General features: G+C 42.8%; 1 protein-coding gene across 1 annotated transcript in view; it reads right to left on the bottom strand.

Moving 5' to 3' along the window:
• Positions 1 to 23,017, bottom strand: part of RGS6 (regulator of G-protein signaling 6) — a gene marked incomplete at its 3' end in the record, with an annotated part of 57,227 nt that overhangs the window by 32,401 nt on the left and 1,809 nt on the right. Inside the window, exons 2-11 of the mRNA XM_009874441.1 lie at positions 21,566 to 21,616; positions 20,078 to 20,184; positions 17,833 to 17,884; positions 14,815 to 14,879; positions 11,794 to 11,870; positions 8,962 to 9,043; positions 7,786 to 7,860; positions 6,354 to 6,452; positions 5,199 to 5,260; positions 956 to 1,066 (exon numbers count right to left, since the gene is read on the bottom strand). Of these exons, the coding sequence (XP_009872743.1) occupies positions 956 to 1,066; positions 5,199 to 5,260; positions 6,354 to 6,452; positions 7,786 to 7,860; positions 8,962 to 9,043; positions 11,794 to 11,870; positions 14,815 to 14,879; positions 17,833 to 17,884; positions 20,078 to 20,184; positions 21,566 to 21,616 (781 nt within the window). The remainder of the gene's footprint in view (positions 1 to 955; positions 1,067 to 5,198; positions 5,261 to 6,353; positions 6,453 to 7,785; positions 7,861 to 8,961; positions 9,044 to 11,793; positions 11,871 to 14,814; positions 14,880 to 17,832; positions 17,885 to 20,077; positions 20,185 to 21,565; positions 21,617 to 23,017) is intronic.

The following is a 23,017-nucleotide window of genomic DNA, read 5'->3' as shown; positions in this document are numbered from 1 at the left end:
TTCGCCATTCCCTCTTCCAAGATTTGCTAAAGAGAATTCCCAGTTCAGATCTGGTGACAAACTGCAGCAGCTAAGCACCAGGAAAAGCTGCCGAGGCCCTGCAGCCTTTGGCCACAGGATGCAAATTGTGAAGGGGATGGGTGGCTTGGTGATTCCACTCTAACCTGCTGGGACAGCTGCCAGGCACAGGGGCAGGCAGGACAACTTGAGCCCCACTATAAAGGCTGTGGATAGCCTGTGATGGCAAGAGCTGTAGACACTGGCCAGATTTGCCCTGCACCAGCATCACATGGGCAAAAGATAATCTAAGTTGCGGTGTCACGCTTGGCACCTCTCTGAGGTGCAAGGCATTGGAGGTCCTACAGCCATTCCTCCTCCTTTTCACCTATTAGACACTGTAACAGAGCCAAGCCAGCTTGATCACTAACAGGTGAGGTCCAAACTCACTTTGTCAATTATAATTCTGACACGACGTGTGAGCTACGCTCCTCTGCCAAATCTACCTGCAGGTAGCAGGAACAGTCACTGCCCTTTAACCCATCCTATGCTGGAATGTTTTGTGGGATCCCAGGACAGGAGCAGATCTGGAGCACTGCAGCGGGGGAGGACCAGAGAGCAGGCTCTCGAGGGTCAAAGGAGATGTGATGGAGCAAGTATCCCTTAGCAGTATCCTGTATCTGTGGACTCTTAGACCTGAGTCTGTGCATGTGCTTGACAGGCACAAGAACACCAGTTACCTGACTCACAGAGTACCACATGGCAAGTCACATGGAAGTGTAAAGGCCAAATAATTCAAAGAAGTGATAAAGCATAAGCTCTTGTTTAAACTTTAGCCTGCACTTGTATCTTGCAAAGTTAAAGATATATGACTTCCTATCCAAACAGGGCAGTAGGAAGAGCATACAAACAAAACGGCAAGGCAACTCTAACATTACTTAAAACTATCAATTCTTACCTCATTTCAATGTCCCACAACGCTGCATCATCACTGATCCAGGGATTGGAAGGCTCAGCAGGAGTTATAAAGGGGTCGTATTCCACATATTGCTCTGTGTAGGCTATTAAACTGACAGATAGAAAAAAAGAAAAAAAATAAAGCCAAAAAATAATTAGGGCCTGAGTGCTCAGTCACATGTCAGAGAGGTACAGCTTTTCTCTTTTTTTTCATTTTTTTCTTTTGTGTTGTGTGCTTCTTTTTATTTTTGTAAAGATTAGTCAGCTTCTCAGCAACCCCAGGAGTTCCTTCTCCCAGGCATGGTGCACGCAAGGACTTCTCTGCAAACATCCACCCTGCTCACTGCAGTATTTTCCTCAAGCTCATCTCTGTCGAGATGCCCACAAAAAGCCCGATGAGTCAAAAACTGGATTGCTATGGTAGGACTTCCCCCAAAAGAGCCATGTGATGGCTATGAAGCGTGTGTCCTCCTCTTTATTTGTTGTATGTTGCCTCTTGCCCTTTTGGGTTTTGCAGACTTTTGCCCCCAATTAACTTTATGCATTACAAATAACGCATCTAAATAGGGTCACATGCTGTAGCTAAGAATATACTTAAGTCTTTGGAGGATCACAGTCCTGAGCATCAAAGCTTCGGGCTATAGATCATATTTTTGTTAGGTTGGTATACACCATTCAGTCTAACAGCACTACTGGAAAACACTTCAACAGTAGTTTATAATCATTAACTTAGAATGTAGTAATGTTGGAAAAAATCTAGTCTTTATACTGGCTTGCTTCATGACAAGTGAGACAAGACATACAGCCTCTAATCCTCGTTAGGATGAGATTCAAAGAGCTTCCTGGGAAGAGGACTGTGTCTGCTTGCATAAGTGATTCAGAAATCCCACTGGGGTTGGGGCTAGGGGCACATTTTAAGAGAAGAGAGACAGTGTATAGGAAATAAATCAAACGAAATTTCTCCTAGTCTATACTGGAAATACTCTAAGGCACTTCCTAATTTTTTTGCCTAGGTCTGCCAAGTAATTAACTAAGTTAATTGAGTCTCATCATACTGAACAACTCATCTACGAGCAATGTGATTGTCCAAGCTAAACTTTACCTCTGGTCTTCCGCATCTCAAAAAGACAGCAGAATGAAAAGACCCTGTGAAACAAAGGGTCACAAAAGGCAGAAAGTTTCCCTGACCTGCTCCACAGTAATTATTTCTTTTTGTTTGTCCTAGCTCTTATCATGAGGCATTAAAATCATACACTTTTGTAACCACAGCAGGTTCCCATTGGCCCTCAGGGCACTCAGGGCTGTCTCATCTCATTTCATTAATTACATTTCATGACTGCTGTGGGTCAAGGGTTGGAGGAGGGAGCAGCGTCCAATTTCAGAGAGCAGCAGCAATCCCTGAGACATCAATGAGAGAGAGGGTTGTTTAAAAAAAAAAACCAACACAAAAAGGATCAATCAGGAGGAATCTGCTGTGAAACTTGAATTGCTCCTAATAAAATAGTAAGAAGACATCAGAGGTGCTAGCAAAAATAAAAGAGGGAAAAAAACCCCAGATTAAATGAAACAAGGAGGAATTACTAAGCACGTTTTGCTGATTCAGTGTAATGACAGCAGTGGAATAGTTGCTTCATTGTCTAAAGGAGGCTGCAGGCAGGGGACTCCTAAGGGAAAGCATTTCTGTCAAAACGCAAACCTGGACTTTTGGCCTTTCAGGTGATGCACTGTAATTTCCGTAGAAGAAATGGTGGGAAGAGTTCACCAAAGGGCACAGAGCATGCCTTGAGAACCCAACCGACCTGCATTCAAGGGGCCCTGCTGAGCCCTCACAGTAACGCTGAAGAGCTGAGAGAATAGCATAGATTTTCATGAGGGAGCTGAGATTGTTTGTGGTAGGAAGATGCTCCAGTTTTTCCCAGTCATTTCTGTCATGGCACAGGTAGCTGGATGCACTAACGCTGCATGATGCAGCCAGGTAGAGCATATTGATAGTTTTTCCTCAACAATTCTCAAATCTCATTGCCAAATCCTAACCTTGACACCATACAGGTCTCAAGTGATGTAGAAGAAAGGAGAAAAAAAAAATGTTTCCAAGCAGCTGAGGGATGCCTGCTCCCACAGTTGGTGAAGACCTACTCCTGGAAGGGGAAGAGGGAGGAGAAAATCTTAAGTAGTGGGCATTTATTTCATGGGAGGTGGGGATAACCTCTTGAGAGTCTTTCCATTTCTCTTCTGCTGGTCAAGGGCTATCCCACATAATAGCACACATTTGTGGAAAATGTGATCAGTCTATCATTATTAAAATAATTTACATTTTACTGTTATAACAGATTAGACAGAAGCTTCTTTCCCCCATCACCCCCTTCCTTATTTGCTCCTCGTTCCTCCCCTCATCCTGCTAGAAATTGTCTTTGTGCTGTAATGAAGAAACAGCAGGTGCTGCCGTGGTCAGGCTCGGAATGTGCCAAGAAGTCTTCTCTTACACCCCAAACTGCCACGCTGTCACTTAAACTAGTCTGAAAAGTGGGGCTCAGCCTGAAAAGTGAATTGTTAATAACGGCACCTCCTTATGCAGCGAATCTGTTCATGGTGTTTGCACCAAGCCCTGGGATCCTCCAGCAATGCTGCCATCCAAAGCCGTGATATAACCAAACATTTCTTCACAAGACACAAATGTCACAACCATGATTTTAAACTCGTTATGATTTCAGAATGAAACTTTCAAAACAGGAGAAAACAAAATTTTGATCGGTCTCATTTTATTTACTTTTCTACCAGTTATCAATTTGCATAGGTTTTGATAGGCCAAAGCCCTTTCAAACCAGGAATATTTTCTGTCCAGTTCTAGCGAAAAATAATAGTTGAGGGTTTTTGGCATTGACAATGTTAACTTCTAATGTCAGCGGCTCCTTATGAACTGAACAAGTGTGCTCCCTGGACAGGACTTGATGTTCACAAGTGAATGAGTTTTACAGAGTCCATCGTACTGAATAAATACTTAAAGCTAGAAAAAATTCAAGCAAAACAGATCTGCTTGCTTGTAAATTACCAGCCTAGAATTTATTAGTGTCTCAGTATATTATGGTCATTGTAAGTAAATTCTGTTCAAAATGACATTTTTTGGTAGAACACGAATGTATCTTCTTAATAAAAAAGAATGAGAAAGCCCAAAACATAAATATGAACGTGCAGATTTCAGTTGTACAATCTAGAGTATGCAGGGTTTCAGGGAGCCTCTGAATATTGTCTATTTAATTAGATAAATTTTCATCTTAATTGTTAAACTTCATGAGCCAATAGGGTCTTTCTTTGGGGTCCTTGCCATTTAATTCGCCTAGCTCAGTACACATGCTAATTATAGGTGCAGGCGCTGCAATGCACATTTCATAGGGTTTTTAAATTTGCTTAAATAGAAATTCCTCTGTTAGTTATCTATGAGGCGCCAGCCCTTACCATGTCCCTCATGTTCAAGATAGTTTTGTTCTAAAAGTGATGTTACTGCAGAGCACGCTGATCCCTACACTTGTCTTGGTGATTCCCCTGCAAATATGCATAACTTACACGTTTCTGAGTAAAGGAGCTGTCATTCTCAATTACATCTGAGCTTGTTCTTTACCTGCTCATACTTCCCCACCAGAACTTAATATTCTGCAAGTCAAATTGTCCCTTGATTTGCCCCTGTGAGAAATCCAGCACTTAAAACACTGCCTGGAGTAGTCCAGGTCCAACCTCAGTACCTCCCATAGAGCTTCATATGTCTAAGTGGGAGCAGAAGCTGGTCTCACCGCCCCAGCATGAACATGGACGTGAACACCACGTGACAGAAGACACAAACGCAGCTCGTTCCCCAGAGCTGTGCCGGACTAACAGGAGATGAGCACTGAGAGTTCACCCACCAAACATAAACGAATATTTTCAAATTGAAACAAGAAAAACTTTTCAACAAATAAACTCCAGGGCTGTGAAGGGGCTGGGGAACAACAGTACCGGAAAGGTTCTTTCTTTTGTGAATAATACTTATTGTGTTTTTAGAGTATGACAGCATCCTCGTTTCTCACCTACTTTTTCTCAGTGCAGAGGTGTGGGTGCTCAGCAGATAGGCAGCACGGCTGGTCAAGGCGCGGGAAGGACAGATGCAAAGAGAGGGGACTGGCCTTTGTCCATTCCTGCCTGCTCTCTGTCTCTGGACATGCCAAACTGGAGATGAGGAAAGAAGGGGAAATCATGCAAACAGGGACACTCACCTTTCTGCTACTTTGGACATCTTTAAACAATGTCTCTCTATCTGCATGTTCAGAAAAGTTATCTGAGGAGAGAGTTGACAAGGACATTAGCAATCCATGAGCTCTACCGCATGTATCGATCATATCCCAACACACTATTGATTTCTCTTTCTAAGCAGCTTCAAAGTAACTCAGAAGGAAACGGGACCCTTCCCTAGGTATTAGAAGAAGCTTATTAACTGTTTCCAACAGGAGTCTCCATTTCCTATGGCAAAGGCCCAGGGGAAGCTTCAGAAGACGTAATTAAAATTAGGAAAGGCTCACATTTGGGGCTGAGGTTCCTAGACTACTCAAGGTGTAATATGATCCCCTTTTTACACCACACTCCTCTCTTCGATTTCTCCAGCTGCCATCGCAAGATTAACAGCAGTTTTATGATATATTTGCACTCTGCTATGAACGAGTTCTTCAGAGTACTCTGCAGTCTACGTTGCCCATGATGGAAAAAGCTCAAGAAATTCAGTGCTGTGGTTTAGTTCAGAAGACCACCCTAAAACATGCTGCCTAAGAAACACATTTAAAGCTGCCTTTGCTAAAATGCTGACCTACCGATTCCTGTCCGCACTTCAGGGAGTGCCGTTGGTTCCAGGAAAGTAGTTTTGAAGGAGAGCTCCCTGTGCGGGGCCAAAGATACGTGATTTGGCTGACCATTCCTTGGAGAGATTGTGCAAACAACTTTTTCCCAGTTCCCTAAAAGCTCTGACTGTACAGTCTAGCAGTCACACACCAAACGATGCCTTCCCCAACCACCTGTCCCCAGTCTGTGCCCCAGTATGTTGGTTTCTCCCTCAGCCTTTGTAACTGCCCACTTTTCAGACATCCTCAGTGAACTGGAAATTAATCTGTCTACTGGTCCACAGACAGAGTAACAGTAAATTCAATGGTCAGTATTGCCCATAACGTGTAACAACATGTAACGGCACAGCTCGATTAAAAAAAAATAAATCTATCTTTACATACTTACCTACTTTATGTAAAGTATGTGAGGATCAAGGACAGCTAAAGCATACAATTGATTTTGCTGATATCTCAATAACTTTATATTAAATACTCTTTTTTTTTTTCTTTTTTTTCCCAACAGTTCTCAGAAGAGTTGCCATATGGCCACCCACTTACTTGTTTCCGGAAATCCTCTTTTGTAGTTTTGCGTATGGGTTGGGAGGGCACATGTACAGGGCTTTGGGGCTGAGATTCCTCTGTAACCCCATATACTGACTGCGAGGAACCAGAAACAAAGAGAAGAGATTACAGTGTTTTTCTCTGTTACGCAATGAGGAAAAACGCAAGTATGCAAACCAGTAAGGTAACAAGCCAGCAACTTCCTACTGTTTATATCCACACAGGTCAATAATCATTCAGCCTGGAGCAAAATTTCCATATCAGACTGTGTTTGCAGACGCCTGCATTTGGAAGGTCTGCAGGCACATTAAGAAAAGAGTTTATTTTAAATACTAAAATAGAGCTGATAATTTTTAAGAGTTCTGAAGGCTGTGTTTGTCAGTGCTTGCAGGATGGATGCTGGGAGTGGTCATTGCGGTGAACCAAGGAGAGAAAGAAAAGACTACAACCTAATCCTATGCCATTTTCTTTCACTTGGTTGAATTTCTTGTTGCAAAACTACACGTTGAAGAAAGCGCTTAACCAGGTGTCGGTGGGTCGAGTTCATGTGAATCTCTCTAAACCAAAACCTGCAGATTGACTCGTAGCCATTGATTTTCAGTACAGAGACCTGAACTGAAAGTAGTATCAGTTACCCTTTCATTTAGTGCTTTTGCTTCTTATTTAAAATTTGTAAGAGACATGTGAATAGCTCTGCTGCAGTGGAAGTTCAGGAGCCTGGTGTTCCCTGCAAAACATGCAAGAAGTGATAGGATGAGAGAAAACAGCCTCAAGTTGTGCCATGGGAAGTTTAGACTGGATTTTAGGAAAAATGTCTTCACAGAAAGGGTTGTCAAGCACTGGAACAGGCTGCCCAGGGTAGTGGCAGAGTCACCATCCCTGGAGGGATTTAGAAGGTGTGTAGATGTTTTGCTTAGGGACATGGTTTACTGGTGGACCTGGCAGTGTTAGGTCTACAGTTGGACTCAATCTTAAGGGTCTTTTCCAACCTGTATGATTCGATGATTCAATACACACTGAAGGCCTAAAACCACCCAAGTTGCTAAAAACCCAGACTCTGAAATGATTAAGGCAGGTAAACAGCTCTGAGAAATCTGTGCCCAAATAATTTCTGAAAATAGGACCTAGGTACTTTTGCCAACTGTTTTTAACTTTATGGGAATATGGAGCCAGCAGACATCTGGGACACAATGTTCCCGAATGTCCTTCTCAGCCCTACCCATCACCCAGACTGTACTGCCCTGCTGGTAAAATGGGAACAGTAAATTCACCAATTAGAACAAAATGGAACTGATATTTCCAAAACACTCTTTTTGGTTCCTATTAGCTAAGTCTGACACACTGTAGGTGTCAAGTGTAATTTGCACACAACTCCCCGGCAAAAACCTCTAAAATCCACAAAAAAACCCAAACAGAAACTCAAACTGACCTTTTTCACCTTCTGCGGGTTTTTCATTCGACGACACTTTCTAATGTCCATTTCTGTGGTGTTCACACAGCCCGGCTGAAAAGAGATGGGAATCATATTATTCCTGTTTACAATCTTCATGATACCTTACCTTTCTAAAATATACAGTTAGATCTTGTTGAAAATTCTTTCCCAAAGTTTGTGTCCCATAAATTACACTTGCTAAACAAGAGAGTGTATATACCCAAAGTTGGCATCTCAGCATCCAGTCCATTTACTCATAACTTTGGCACCAAAAGGAAATCTCTCAGCTAAGACGAGAGCTTTTTCTAGGCAGTCCGAGCCAAACTGGGTAAGCTGCCTTTCTTCTGCATGCACAATAAATAATCCTCAAAACTTCATGTTCATCATATATTTCTGTAGTGGGTCTGGCTGAGATGGAGGTAGTTTTCCCCACAACGGCCCCCATAGTGCTGTGCTTTGTACTGGTAGCTAGAAAGGTGTGGATAACCCACCAGTGTTTTGGCTGCTGCTGAGCCGTGCTCGCACAGCACCAAGGTTGCCTCTCCACCATTCCTCCGCCACCAGTAGGCTGTGGGTGGACAAGATCTCAGGAGGAGACATAGCCAGGACAGCTGACCTCAATCGACCAAAGGAATATTCCACACCATTGCTCATATTGCTCAGCAATAAAGCAAAGAGAAAAGAGAAGGAAGGAGGGTGTTTGTTATTAGGACGTTTGCCTTCTGGAGCAACTGCTATACGTACTGAAGCCCTACTTCCTGCAAAGCGGCTCGACATTGCCAGCTGACGGGAAGTAGAGAATAAATCTTTTGTTTTCCTTTGCTTCCGTGCATAGCTTTTACTTCATTAAACTGCCTTTCTGACCCATGTGGTTTTTTCCATCTTATTTTCTTGCCCCTTGTCCTGCTGTGGGAGGGAGTGATAGAGCAGCTTAGGTCGGTGGGCACCTGGCATCCAGCCAAGGTCAACCCACCACAACTTCCAAATCAATACTTCCATGCATGCACAAACCTAGAATGTCTAAAATAATCTTGTAGGCACTTGGCTCGCTTCAAACTGCAAGCAAAATCTGTGTTGTGACTTCCAAGGCGATGTCTTTGTGCAATACATGGCACAGTATTAAAACTTCTCTGTCAAGACCTGGAAAGTCTCATCATTCAAAAAGAGCTTTACCACAGGCCTATGCACATCCCAGAATGCTCTTTCCTGGCTGTCCAAAATCTTTCTTTCTGTTTTATCCTTTTTCCTGTCGATTCTGAAAACAAAAGCATAAACATGTGAGTCAATATACAAGTAATTCTTTCTTCTTTGTTACAGTTCCTAGCTAGGGTTTTAACTCCAAGACAAAAAAAAAACATCAGAAATCTACTTTTTTTTTGTACAGAAATGTCACACTCCCACTTGCAAGGCCATGTGCCATGAACAAAATATCACTGGTGTTTGTTCCAATATGTGTCAAAAGAGATTTTCTTATTAAGGTGGAAAACTTATTTTAACATCTGGTTTTTCATCTGGTGAGGAAAATCTTTCCTGATGCTCTGCTCACAGTCTCTGACTTGGCAGACTGGGAAAGCTTTGGCTCTGTCAGGAGACCCATCAGGACTTCTTTATTCCAGGTGAAGCTCTTGGCCAGTGCCGGCTGATGGTCCACATCAAGAGGTCCCGTTGCACCCCAGCACCCCATAAGCACCAGTGGTATGACCACAAATCGTGAAGGGGCAGCTATCCCAGGTGTTTCCAGCAGAAACACCATGGGCAGCACTTGGGGCCAACCTCCTTAGGAGAGAAGGTGGCCTCAAAGCACACAGATCAAGGGCTGCCAGAGGAAAGCAACTCTTCCTCCAATTCCTAGCACCCCTCTGCCCAGCTCTACACAAAAGCACAGCAAAGCTGCCACCGGCTTGCAAGATCTACCTGGAGCGACACTGGATGGAGCACAGGAAACAAGAAACTACTTTTGCCTCCAGAGCAGTACTGAAAAGCTGACAGCATCCCTGTGCCAGGTTCCCCGTTGCTGCCATTCACGAAAACCAGAAGCAGTGAGGAAAAAAAAAACCACAACTGCAAGGTGGGATTTCTGACCATCAGGTTTCTCCCCTCTCCTGTTCTTCCTTTGGAGAGGCAGTGATCCTTGGCTAAGTCTGCGCTAGAAACGTACCAACGGGATAGAAAACGTGGGTCTGAATCTGAAGGTTCTGAACATCCTTCCTCTCAAAAAGCCTGACTCCTCCAGGGTTCGGTATCGCTCTCTGAATACCCTCCCTGCAAGGCTGAGATGAGAAACCAGCTCTGCACAGGCTCCGTCCCCGCTGCCAGACCGCACCCACCGCACCGTGCTGGGGAGCAAACACAGACACCCAGCCTCAAATCTCCTTTTTTCTCAGCAAGCCCTTTGTGCCCAGCCAAAGGGGAAGCTGCCAACCTGACAGCATGCACTGCAAACAAACTAGAGGGACTCTTTGGACGCTCCATGAATTGTCTTCATGGGTGTTTTGTGCTGAACCCAGGTTCTCAGCTCCAAACTGACTGATAACTCAGTATTTCACATTTTAAACTATGAAGACATAACATAACTAGATGTTTTGTGGCTGCAGTTTTTGAGCAGTGTAGGTACAGCAATGGAAATCCTGTGAGCAAACAAAGACATGGAAGGTAGAGCAGAACTTGATGAGCAGGAGGAATGTTTTCAGGTATTTTTGGTTTGTTTTCCTTTTTAGTTGATTCAGGGCTATGAATTACACAGTGAATTCCAGCCCCACCTTGTTGGAAATCTGAACCATCACAGGAACTGGGAACCAAGAAGCTGAAACCAGCCAGCAAGAAAAGTTGATACTGGTCAGTCCATGCTGTGAAGCAAATGTAGAATTTTGCTTATATATATTTTTTTATCTTGGCAATAAACCTTCAAGTAACTGAAAGTACAATTGCTATCTTAACTTCTAATTTTCTCTTCCAAACAGAATGTTGGTATTCTGGTCAGGAAAAAAAAAAAATCCCTTAATTACCCTGTAATTTAAAGGATAATTGCCATATACTTTAATAGTGCATAATTGCAATGCTATTAAGCAAAGAATTAATCAAAATTCCAAAGAGTTAATCAAAGATAGACACATATACTTCAGCCACACCCTCAAGAAATGATGTTCCTTAACTTTTTAGCATCTAATGCTGAAAGTGCAAATTCCTTCTAGTGGTACAAAGTGTCAGTACTGATGTTATCATGCACCATCTTCACCAACTTTTCCATTGTATAAGTGAAACCTACGTGCACAAAATGGACCTGGAGGGTTTTAGGTGCTTGTGTTCAAACCCTGGACCATACACACATTTTGCAGCAATAACAAAAATACACTTAAAAAGACTGAGACGTTTTAAACTGTTTTCACAAGGGAAGATGAGAACAAAAATGTAGATTTCAATTACGAGCAGAGGATAGGAAAACCCCCAATACTAAATCTGAGTAAGTTTCATGTAAGTGGTACTCAATTCTCCACACTATTCTAGTAGCACAAGTTGGACTGCAGAGAATAGACGTACAATGGAGACAAGTGGGGATTGGTATAAATGAGAAACTCAAACCTAGTCTACTGTAAATGCCACCCTTACAATCACTTTGAGGTGGCGGTATTTTGAAACTCAGAAATACTTTATAAGCATAGAGTATACGACAAAGTTCTGTGGTTTCCATTTACACAAAACACAAATACTGCACCAAAGCAGACGCAGTATGGGCAAACGATGCCCAAGCTCCCACGGTGAATCCAGGCTCAGGAGCTCCTGACTTACATTTCCATGAACAGATAATTAAACTCATCTTTCAGATTCTGGCACAAACCTTCAGAATTGGTTCTCTATTGTTTCTAGTCTGCCAGTGATTAAAATTCACCAACACCACCTGAGCTTAGCTGCAGTAAGGACTTTGTCAGAGAAGTTTTATCTGTACAGAATCTCCTTCCCTTCACATCTCTAAACACTGGTGCAGGTCAGTGCTCCAGGATTACTCACTTCACTTGGGCTTCAGCTTGCATGAAGATGAATTCCCACTTTCTTGCAAACGCTCTCTGAAGTCTTGCTAAGTTTTCCTGACAAAAGATGAAAACAGTAAGAACAATTAATCCCTGTGATTCTAACAACTGCATCAGAGCACAGCATGGCGGGTGTTTATTTTTTTTAAGATAGAAAACACAAGACGCAGAAATCGGTGTTGGTTTCAGGCGAACTATCTTGTAACACATTGTTTTGGGCTGCAAGCCCTGTAGCTGCAGCCCAGAGAGGACTGTCAGGGACGAGTAATGGAGTGTGATGGGAACAGCCTGAGCTCTGCTATGAAAATAACGATGGACTCGTTCCCAAAAGATAACACTGGGAAGCTTTGTGAAGCTGATGACTTTCATTTCTGACAGCAGATGGCTGCCACCTGCACGTTTCCCTCCCCTCCCTACTTTCCCTTCCTCCCCGCACCGCCCTCTTCTCTCCAGGCTTTTGCGGAGGTGCAAAGCCTGAGAATCCCCCCTGCCTTTGCTCAGCCCCGGTCACGGCTGCGAGCACCACGCAGCTGCACAGAGCCGAAGGGATCACCAGGATGATTCACAAAAGGAAATGGACTGTATGTCTGAACATCGTGAACTGCGAGGACTGGGTCCAGGTGCAGCTGTGCTCTACATCTGAAGTAAGAGCTCTGGTCCAGAGAGCATCGTGAGCTGAACATTCGGGGGTGGGTGTGACTGCACCACAGCTCAAGGTCAGACTCGGGATGTGGTCAGAATTTCAGGCTCAAACGGTACCCTGAAGTCACGTATCCACACACGCCCTGATTAGGAGACCTACGAGATCAGTAACCTGATGCTCTTCCCCACTACAGCTGGTTCAGCTTCTACAAATTCTCATTGAAAATGAACACCATTAGCTCCAACGCTCTTCTTTCTATACCTATTCCCTTCATTTCAAGGAAGTGCTTAAACGTGTACATTTCAAAACTGGAAGAAATCTACCAAATATTTACTGTAACTCTTGTGTAATACCAGGTGTAAAGCTTGGCGCTGCCACAATCAAGTCCATGTAAGAGCATCAGTTCGTGTACACAGAGGAAAATAGTTACACAAATAATTTACTGCTGTGTTGAACTGTGACAATTTCCTTAACTGTACTAGAAGGAAGAACTACTTGTAATTATCTGCAAAACCATTATTTTTTGTGGGGTTTTGCTGGTTTTTTTTTTGTTTGGTTTTGTTGTTGTTTTGTTTTAAATTATGTTCACATGTACTCTCGGGAGTAAATATGCTGAAGCCAATGGAACATCACCAACCGAAGCAAGGTTTGAATCATGCTTATGTTTTGCCAATGATAAAGAACATGGAATGCCATTATGTGCACTCAATCATATCAAGACTCCTGCTCTACCAGTATAAACCAGGGATAGGGGTCTTGTCTATGAATGCTGCATGCAGAACCTAAAAATGAGACAATGTCCCCTGAGATGCTTTGTAGAGACTCTCTTTGGAAACTCCAGGTCAGTGCTGATGCCTACAGAGAAGCATTCTCACACTACATCTCCAAAAAGCATGTATTATATGTATAGGGCTCCTTCCTTCTCCTTTAAGCCCATTTCTCTCACTTATGCTTAGCTTACATTTCCACTGCTGGATCTGCTTCAGCTCCCATAATGACTAGGAAGAGTCGGTGCCATCCTTATCTGATTGTCTCTAATTAAGAGAGCAAAGTTTGAATGCAGAAGTAATCTCTAATTGTGCAATGCAATATTCACACGAAAAATGAGAGACTGCCAAGATCTAATTATTTGCCATCACTAGAGCATTGCTACTCTCGGTAGACATCGATGTGCAAAAGTACTTAGCCATAACCTCGCTGCATGTGTGTGGGAGTGTGTGCGCCGCTCAACAGCCTTTTGTTGCTTTATGAGAGATCTTTAGAGTGCTTACGGTTAATTGGTTGGCTGTGAGCAATTTTAATGGTTTTAATAATGAAATCAGCAATATGCAGAAGAGAAAACTCAGCAAAAAGATGTGTAAGTGCATGCAGACTATTATATTCCTTCCTTTACGCCTGTAGTTCAAGATTAGAACTCTTGGGAACTTGGGATGCATTTCCAGGGTGGACTTGGTAAGTGGCAATCTTTGCAAGCCCTTCACTGAAAGGACCAAATGGCATATGTGTATATATACATATATATATATACACACAGTGCACATTAAGTCCCAAAACACAGAAGTTAAAGAAGAATCAAAAACTCAGTTCTTGAAAAAAAACTTGAAAATACATGTAATGTGAGTGTTTTCCTTGTAATAAACATAAACACAGGAGGTCCACTAGAACCAGCTGTGTAAAAAAACCCCTCTGACCACATTTGAAATTCAGCTGTTACACTGTTGAGTTAGTAAACAACAAAACCCAACAGTCAATATGACAGAAAGGAAAGTTTAGCTGGTCAGTGCCACAGAGCGTAATACGTATTTTCAAAGAAACTCCCACCAGCCCAGCCCCTCATGCCTCCATCTTCCCACTCGTCTCCACTCCAGCCCTGCACAATCTGAAGCCAAATTGGGAATATTTTTTAGCGCATAATCACTTCCTAACAGAAAACACACCTGTATAAGCTTGGCATATTGAAAACAGCACAAGTCTAGTATCTGAAAACTTTTGGAACTAGATGGCTCACCAGCAATATAACTGCCCAATAATACATGTGAAAATCTATCATTTGTGTTAATATCTGCTATACAAACCAGGAACTGGAAACAGATAAACCAAGGTAAACTTCCGTGTAATTTGCCCCAGTCTTGGACGGCTGGCTATACAGCAAACACTTTAATTTAAGACATTGTGAAGCCAGGGATACTCTCCAATCACGTTCCTCACATTGTCCCCAGAAGAGCCTTCACACAATTCTGACAAACTAAGAAAAGACACAGTGAAGGCTGACCCCTGCACAAAATGGTAGCCTTAAATTGGCCATCAAAGCTCTCTCCGCAACCCCTCAGCTTTAAACTCTCGCAGCAGTGTACCTACGGCTTCATAATCCGCCAGCTCCAGCCTCGCTTTGTTCTGCATGGTCCGTTTGCAAAGATAGATGGCTAGAGGGAGAAACAGAGTGGAAAACAATTACAGGTGGATTATTAGTACTAGATCTTAAAAAGACAAAAAAAAAGAGTGTTCTCACCAGAAAGCAACATGAGGTGAGGAATGAGAGGGCTGAATACCCAGCTGACACTACCCACCAGCAATCTCAGAGGCCTTAAAACATCTGGGACATCTCATTTAAAAGTGCTCAGAGTAGATGCCAGGACCTAATGAGACGTCTGAGAAAGGCACAATTGCTTCTGGGGCTGGTAAAAGATTTAGCATTAGCAACCTGTTCCCCTCAGCACTTTGGGAATATGCCTGCCCAACTGAGCAGCCGGCACTTCTTTTCTCATTTTGTTTAATAAATAAATAAATGAATGAATGAATGAAAGAAATCAATCAATCAATCAATAACCAATCAGGATATTGAAAAGAAAACAGAAATACAAGCCAGATCTTAAAGGTATGAGCTGACCTTTTTTTTCAACTGCTCCACTCACTTCTTCTACTATTTCAAACCATTAAAGAAAGCCTTCTCACATTTCACCACAGGCACACACTTACAGAAACTGAAGTTGTTTGGGATTCTGAGGGTCTGGATGAGCCCAGTGCACACCATCAAAGCAGCCTCAGGCTGCCAGAAGTCTGAGCTGGACCTGCCAGCTCAGCCCATTTCCAGCACAGGCTGAAACACAAGGGCCTCAGCACAGCCTGGGTACGCAGTCAAGTCTGAACTACGAAAAGAGGATGAATTTAGATGTGAAATTTATAGCTTCCTTGTGTTTTACCCACTCTCATGTCGCAGGACCAGATACTTCTTGTCTAACAGCATACCAAACCAGAGCGGGGCAGAAAGCAAAGCAGCAGCATCTAACAAGCAAGAGGACAAGAGGAAATGGCCCCAAGTTGCACCAGTGGAAGTTTAGATTTGAAATTAGGAAAAATTCTGCACCAAAAGCATTGTTAAGCATTGGAATGGGCTGCCAGAGAAGTGGTTGTGTCACCATCCATGGAGGTATTTAGAAGAAGAGTGGATCAGGTGCTCATGGATATGGTTCAGCGGTAGACCTGGTAGTGCCTGGGTTAATGGTTGGACTTGATCACCTTACTTTTCCAACCTAAACAATTTTATGATCTACAGAAAACGGCAATAAATATTTTTCAGAAAAAAATCAGCTTTTCTTTGAAAACCATAGGGTTTTGGTTTGCTGGTAAGTACAATTTTGTGATGCCTTCATTGATGCTTTTCAGTGGAAACCTATTTTTCTATTGAAAATACATGAAAAAAACAAGTGTTACTCATGTAATATTATACTATGCTATTCCTATAATTCTAACGTTCACATAATGAGCCAATATTATGCATAGTAACCAGAGCTGATCAGTTCATGCATATTTATACATCTCAAGGGCAGTTTCCTCTATAAGTCATTTGCAACACCAGATAAAGTGAGAGTCAACCATCCCGCAGTATTTCTTCGTGCCAGGCAGTGACCAGCCATTAGCAAGTCAGCTCCTGTCCTGAGAGGGGATCCATGCAAACAAAAGAAGTATGAAGTGCTGCTGGGATTTCAGTTTTATTTGGGTTTACTGCTAGTTTGGGATTAATTCCTGGGAAGACTCCCATCTGCACAGACCTCTGATATGCAAAGACTGATTATAAGCATATGTTAGCCATTTCTGGGGCAGATGAAAATCTGTCACTATAGGGTTCAGAGCTAATGCAGTTGCAGCTTGTCCAGCTGTGGGTCAGCCCATATAGGGCTTTATTTTGAGGTGCACTGCTCCATTCAGTGCCCTTCCAGCACAATAATCTTGACTGCAAAACTAGTTATTTATCAGATATATAGAAAAAAGCCCTGTAAATTCCCTCTTCAGATTTTTATTCTGGTATTTGCAGAATATATATTTGGCACAGTTTGGTTACGTATGGTGACTGTAAAATCTGGAAATTATTTTGCATATTATGAACAGCATCACGTTTTCTCTTAAGCAGTTCCCTCGCTGGGATAAACACTTAAGTCTGTGCTATCTTCCCTGCTGATGAGGACTGCAAATGAACTATTACAGGACATACACTATTGCAGGCTAATTCTCCATGCCAGCAAATGATTTCCAGAATCCATAATGATGAGTAATTATTGCCCAGGAAAGAAAAGAAAAAAAAGGTTATTCAGGGAGGAGCTCTAAACTATCTTAGATTATGTGATATTTCAAAAAGGACTTCCAGAAGCTCCTGTTTTATGAGCGCACACATGGATTCACTTCTTCTTCCAATGTCACACCAGGATGCAACAATTGATTTTATCACTTAACTGTGAAAGAAGTGCAGTTCTGGAAGAGGCAGCAATATTGCACGCAGACAGCTAAAGATAACAACACTGACTTATTTTCTTTATGTATTATCTCTGTCTGCAGGCACTCACATGTTTAACACACCATGTTGCAGTTTATTAGCTCATAAACCACGCTCAGTCTTCTTGTTTTTACAGCTATCATCAGGTAATCTCAAAAAAATGGGAAAAATAAGTCTGATGACATGTATCAGAGAACTTTAACTATGGGTTGCCAGCAGTTATATGCTGGTTTATTGATCATCCAGATGAGTGCCCAGATCAGGCAACTTTTTATTCAACAACACGTCAGGTTCGGCTACAGATTAGAGGATGTTCTCCCACAAATGCAGTATTGGCAAATGAGATTTGCAAGATTCTACTTGCTATAAATCCTGCTATGGGAGAATGAAGGTAACAGTAGGCAAAACCCTGGTCCCCCTGAACTTGATGGCTACAGCTCCACAGACTTGAGACACCCCAGGGTGTATCTGAGATGGACACATATCTGCCCCTGACACTGCAGTCTGCTGAAAAGTTTAGATGGCCAACAGTAATTATTTTAAGGACAACTGTTTCCATCATAAACTTTCTGTACTAACTTTTTACAACAAAATAACTACATTCTCACCATAATCTGTGTTTTCCGGTTCCCAGCAGTTTGAAGGCCAAAAGTACGGTGCCTAAGAAACAACATACACGCCTTTGTAACTAAAGAGATAAAAAGCATTTCAGACACAGAAAAACACTGCACGTACATAAAGCAGAATGACAAAGTCTACAGCCCAGTCTCTGCCCTCAGGAGAAACACTGCTAGAGATCTCAGTAAAAGTGAGGATGGTTTTCCAGGTAGGCATCACCTCACTGCAGGTAAATAGAGATGCTGTAATATAAGCATCTCTTAAGCAGTATGTCCAGTATTCTAATGACATTTTAGACACCATCACCAGCTCATCCAAAAGTGGACCTCTTAGCCTCCAGGCCCAAGAACCTCATTTTTACCCAGAAATTCAAAAGAACCTTGAATGTTGGCTTTTTGTTTGGTTGGCTGTTTTTTTTTTAAAGGACCATGAGAAACCTCATCGTCTTTTATGTATGCAACACACCACTTGCTTTTTTGGAGCAGCTACCATTGTGGTTGGCAGTCTACAAAACAATTTTTTAATTTTAACAGATGGCGGAGGTCAAAACTCAGCTGATTAGTGTTGTTCTGAAAGTAGAAGTCCTGCTAAGCTTACTGCTCTTGTAGTCCATCCAGCTCTGCATATCGCAGTTGCTACAATTAATTACAAGATATTAGTACATGTGGCTCTATTTCAGTTTTAACATGAATGAAAAATAATGTCCGTGATCACACAAATTACAGGGCACTGTTTTGCATTACTGACGTAATGCCACAAATTGGAGGACATTGCACATGGACTGTTCCTTGCACCAAATTAGAGTGAGAAAACACAGGGGGATCAAACAACACGGTGTTCAATGCTCCTGACTGGTACGTATCTTATGAACTTCACAAGATGATGAGCTCCTTGATGTTAAAGGATGGATGGGCATTGGGGTAGAAAGTAGGAAGAGGACAGCAATGGAAAGAAACCATAATTCTATCAGATTATTTTTGCAGAAAATGGCTGAGGGGAACCATTGCAGGAAATGACAACAGGTAAAGAATACACAAAAGCTGTAGGAAAAGATAAGGGAAAGAAAAGTCAATAAACAGTAAAGAAAATTTGATGACGTGGTTTATGCAGGCTTAATACAAGGAAAAGAAATTAAATGATATTGAAAACTAGCTCCTGAGAGCTGCACAGGACAACTTCTTATGGTGTCAACTCTTAGAAAAGAGAGAAAAAATACAACTAAATGGGCAATCACCCCTGCTTCTGTCAAGTCTTACGTGAGAGGAGGAGCAGGACTTTCAGAAAAGCAAGGGAATTGTAATGAAAAATCTTAGTCTGAGTGATGCCAGGTAACCAGAAGGTGGGGTGAGATAACGGGAGGTCTGTGATCTCCCGGGATGCTTTGTTCACCATGCCATCGGTCTCATAAGATAACACAATACCACAGTAGCAGCAGGACAGCGAGGCATGAGCAGCAGCAACACCAGGTGCAAAGAGGAGAACAGGCTTTTCAAATAAAAGCTAAAAAGAAAAAATAAAAAAAATCATCCAGCAGGATTAGTCAGGAAGATTCCAGGTTTGAAATAATGGCTTATTTTAAAGTTATACAATCTGTCCAAAAGGAATCGCAGCACAAACCCTCTGTTATCTAGGAAGCTGACAGCAGCAGATTTTGGACAAAGCATGGGCCTCAAGCACAGGCTTCCGGATGCACAGGGACACCGAGGAACAGAGATGCCCTAGCTTAAGTGACTGCCAAAGTTACACATCCTTTGTGAAAGAGCCAAAATCTGAAGCTTGCCCCCTCCCATACGAAGCTGTAACCAAGAGAGGATAAAAATCCAAATTTTCTGCTGTGCCAGACTTTGAATGTCCAACTCCAAAGACTGCCTTGGTCCACTTTGCACAGAAGGGTGACTCCTCAATTCTATGCCAGGCTGAGAACCCAAAAGCCACAGTCCTTTTCCTGGTTTAGACCAAATCTTAGTACAACAGCCTTGAAATCACACATCAAAAATAATCACAGGACATATCAATTCATTATGTAAAAACTGTTGGTCAGAAAGTAGAACAGAGTGATGTGGGATTCTAAAGCAGATCTTTTTGAGGGATTTCATAACTTGCTAAGGCATCCACTAAGATAGCCTTAATCCCTGGCTTCATAACGGGTGCTTAGAGAAAAAGAGCAGGTGATTTCAGCAGTGTCATTGCAGGGTCAACAGGAGGGGCCACAAGGGAGGCAGAGGGCTCACCAACCTGAAAACGATAGAACGTCCCATCATCTTTCAGAGTAAGGACATGGTCTGAGATTGGAAAGACGTAACCCTGTGCAGCGATGAGACTTCCCAAGTGTATTGCTTCTGCTGCGAAAGAGAGAACAGCAGGGTTGTGTCAGGAAGACGTGCACTGCAGACTCCTCTGCTTTCGGCAGTGGCTCTGGCAATGCCTCTCACGAAGAGCTGGTGCACACACACCTCTCTGTGCCAGCCCGCATCCTTACGCCTTCCAACATAACCATGCAAAACAGGAGAACTGAAATCAGCCTGTCAATACAGGTGGAACACTGCTCAAATGTTTAACCCAATGGTTTTGTGTTTGCAGAATGTCACACACGGGTTCAGATCTAGAGCCTGAAATTCGATTCAAAGCACGTTACCCAGCACAGGTGACAGCTGACATGAAGCCTCTCCCATCAGTCAACCCCACGTGCCTGTAACAAATCCAACAAGCACCTGCAACACCAGGCCATTAGCAGCATATTTATTTGTAAAGACAAATCCTGACGCTGTAGCGTTGCCGCTTGTTAGAGGAAATAGTGCGGAGGCAAAAGGGAGTCCATATCCTTGTGCTGCCAGGGCACATCTGCACAGATTTTCAACACACAGCAGCTGTCAAAAGCTTTCTCAGAGAACTTTCTCAGAACTGCAAAATACACATCAGCTGCTTGTGCACCCCCAGGTTGATAATAGAGCTATTATCTGCAGCTGAAATTCAGATTTGAGACTTGACTGGATTTGTGGGGAGGGATAAGTGTGTAGCAATGTCCTGGGTGAGACAACACTGCTTCTGTCTCTGCCTTTATGTGGCATCAGTAGGCAGCAGAAACAAACTGGGAGGTGAGATGATGGATTTTTTTTCCCTTTCCACAAAAGGAAAAGAAACTTCTGGGCCTGCAGATGTTTTCCTCCTCCTTTCCCAATAGTTCCCATCTGTGCCAAAACTATTTTGGTTTCTCTGAAGAGCGAGTCACAGTCCACCATTTGGACTGTGCCCATGCACTGATCACTATTTATGGCTGATTATCCATTAATCTATCTGCTGTGATAAATTAGCAACCATCATCTGATCCCGTGATGGTGCCTGTGTTATCCTTGGCCACTACGCCTTGTCAGTCACAGTTACCTTTCTCCACACCATGAAAACCTGCCACTGTATTTGCCTGCTTAATCACAGACATCCACCAACTTCTTTTCTAAGTCTGGGAACAACCTTAAAAATCAATCATTCAAAAATTTCACAGACAGGCTAAAACTCCTACAAAGTGCTTTGTGTGTGTTGCACTGTAAGGCATTAGACTGAATTAAGATGTTGATTCTTATCTCTTTCCATCCTCCTTCCCTCCAACACTTAAATCAATCTTGTTGTTCTACTGGTATTTAGGACAGCAGCAGAAGAGAATCTACTCTCCAACACTACACACAATACAGACGGAGTATCTGTTCCTCCCCAGCTATGTCACCTTACCTGGATCTTCAATGCTGAGGTTCTTCATAAGCCACTGCACAATATCAGCACCTTAGAAATAATTTAAAAAAAAAAAAAAAAAAGAGAAGAAAGCATTAAACACTGAGACCACAGGGTTTGAGAGCCCTGGAGAGAGATAACATTTGGATAGATACAATAGAAATGACATGAATTTTATTCCATTTTCCTTTTTATCTCTACTAAGGTTTCAGAGCAATTTTCCTTCTTGTGCCACGCTGTAATTGTATTCTTATTGACAGGTACTGAGTCTGAAGAAGTATTCTATGTGATATGAGGCTTGATACACTTTAAGACAGATATTACTCTAATGGTTCTGTGCAACTTTTTCTCTCCCAGTTTTCTCCCCCTCACCTCAGCATACAGGGAGCTGCATTTCTGCAAGAAAGCAGATAGAGCAGCTTTTACTGGCACCTTGCATTCATAATGTCAGAGGCAACAATTTAAAAGTACAGAACTGAGTTATCAGTTAAAAAAAAAAAAATAAAGAGAGGAAAGTCTTGCTTGTGTGAAAGACAAGCCATGTCTTGGAGAAGGAAGGGGCATTCAGTCTGTCTGGAACCAAGCCACTGTCAGGCTGTCACCCATTAGTGATTGCACCAGCAGGATGGTGGCCAGGAGCTAAGAAGTGAGTCTTCAAGGTCCATCAGGTAGTTTATTAGGTTTTCAGGGTCCATCAAGTAGTAAAAAGGTTGTTGCTTTCCTATAAACAGCATAAAGATCTCTAGGACTGATCCCCTGCACGTAAACAACTTCTCTGTTGCTGGCATGGAAACCATAAAAATGGAAAACTTGTTGCTGTTGAGTAGAAGCTAAGGCCTTTTATCAAAACACAACATGACAGTGCAGCAAAACTGTTAAACCTCATACTCCAAAAGTCAAGCTTAAAGTGAAAACTAATGGTGTGTACAAGACAGCTAACTTGACTTATTCACAGTCAAAGGCAATCAGCAAAGACACTGGGAGGCTATTTAGCAAGTCCATGCCAAGTTCCAGCAGCGTGCAGCACAACCTTCCAATGTCACATCTGGATGCAGACGTAACACCGAGCTCTCCTTGCATACACTCAATCTGTAGAGAAATATCTGCATTCACATACAGTAGCACAGCAGCCTAACCCACATGATACCTGTTCCAGAAAATTCCGAAGGACATTTTGCTTTCTGCAGGCCCAGAGCACCCCAGCACCCTCCGCAAACCTTAAATAGACAAAGGCCAGGAGTCACAACTACGATGTGCCACAGAGGGAGACAACAGGTACTGCTGGTGTCCCGGGTCCCTGCAACATCTTCAGGTCTGAGGGACTTTCCCACGCAGGTGAAATTCCCACTAGGAATGTGGGCTCTACCCCGCACAGAAAGGGACGGAAGCTCCCCCCTTCCACTGACAACGCAGGTTGACCCACGGCTCTGCAAGGAGCTCAAGTAAGCCCTC

The sequence above is a fragment of the Apaloderma vittatum genome, unplaced genomic scaffold, assembly GCF_000703405.1.
Source record: "Apaloderma vittatum isolate BGI_N311 unplaced genomic scaffold, ASM70340v1 scaffold22348, whole genome shotgun sequence".
Lineage (NCBI taxonomy): Eukaryota > Metazoa > Chordata > Aves > Trogoniformes > Trogonidae > Apaloderma > Apaloderma vittatum.
This window is presented reverse-complemented; position numbering and strand designations above follow the sequence as displayed.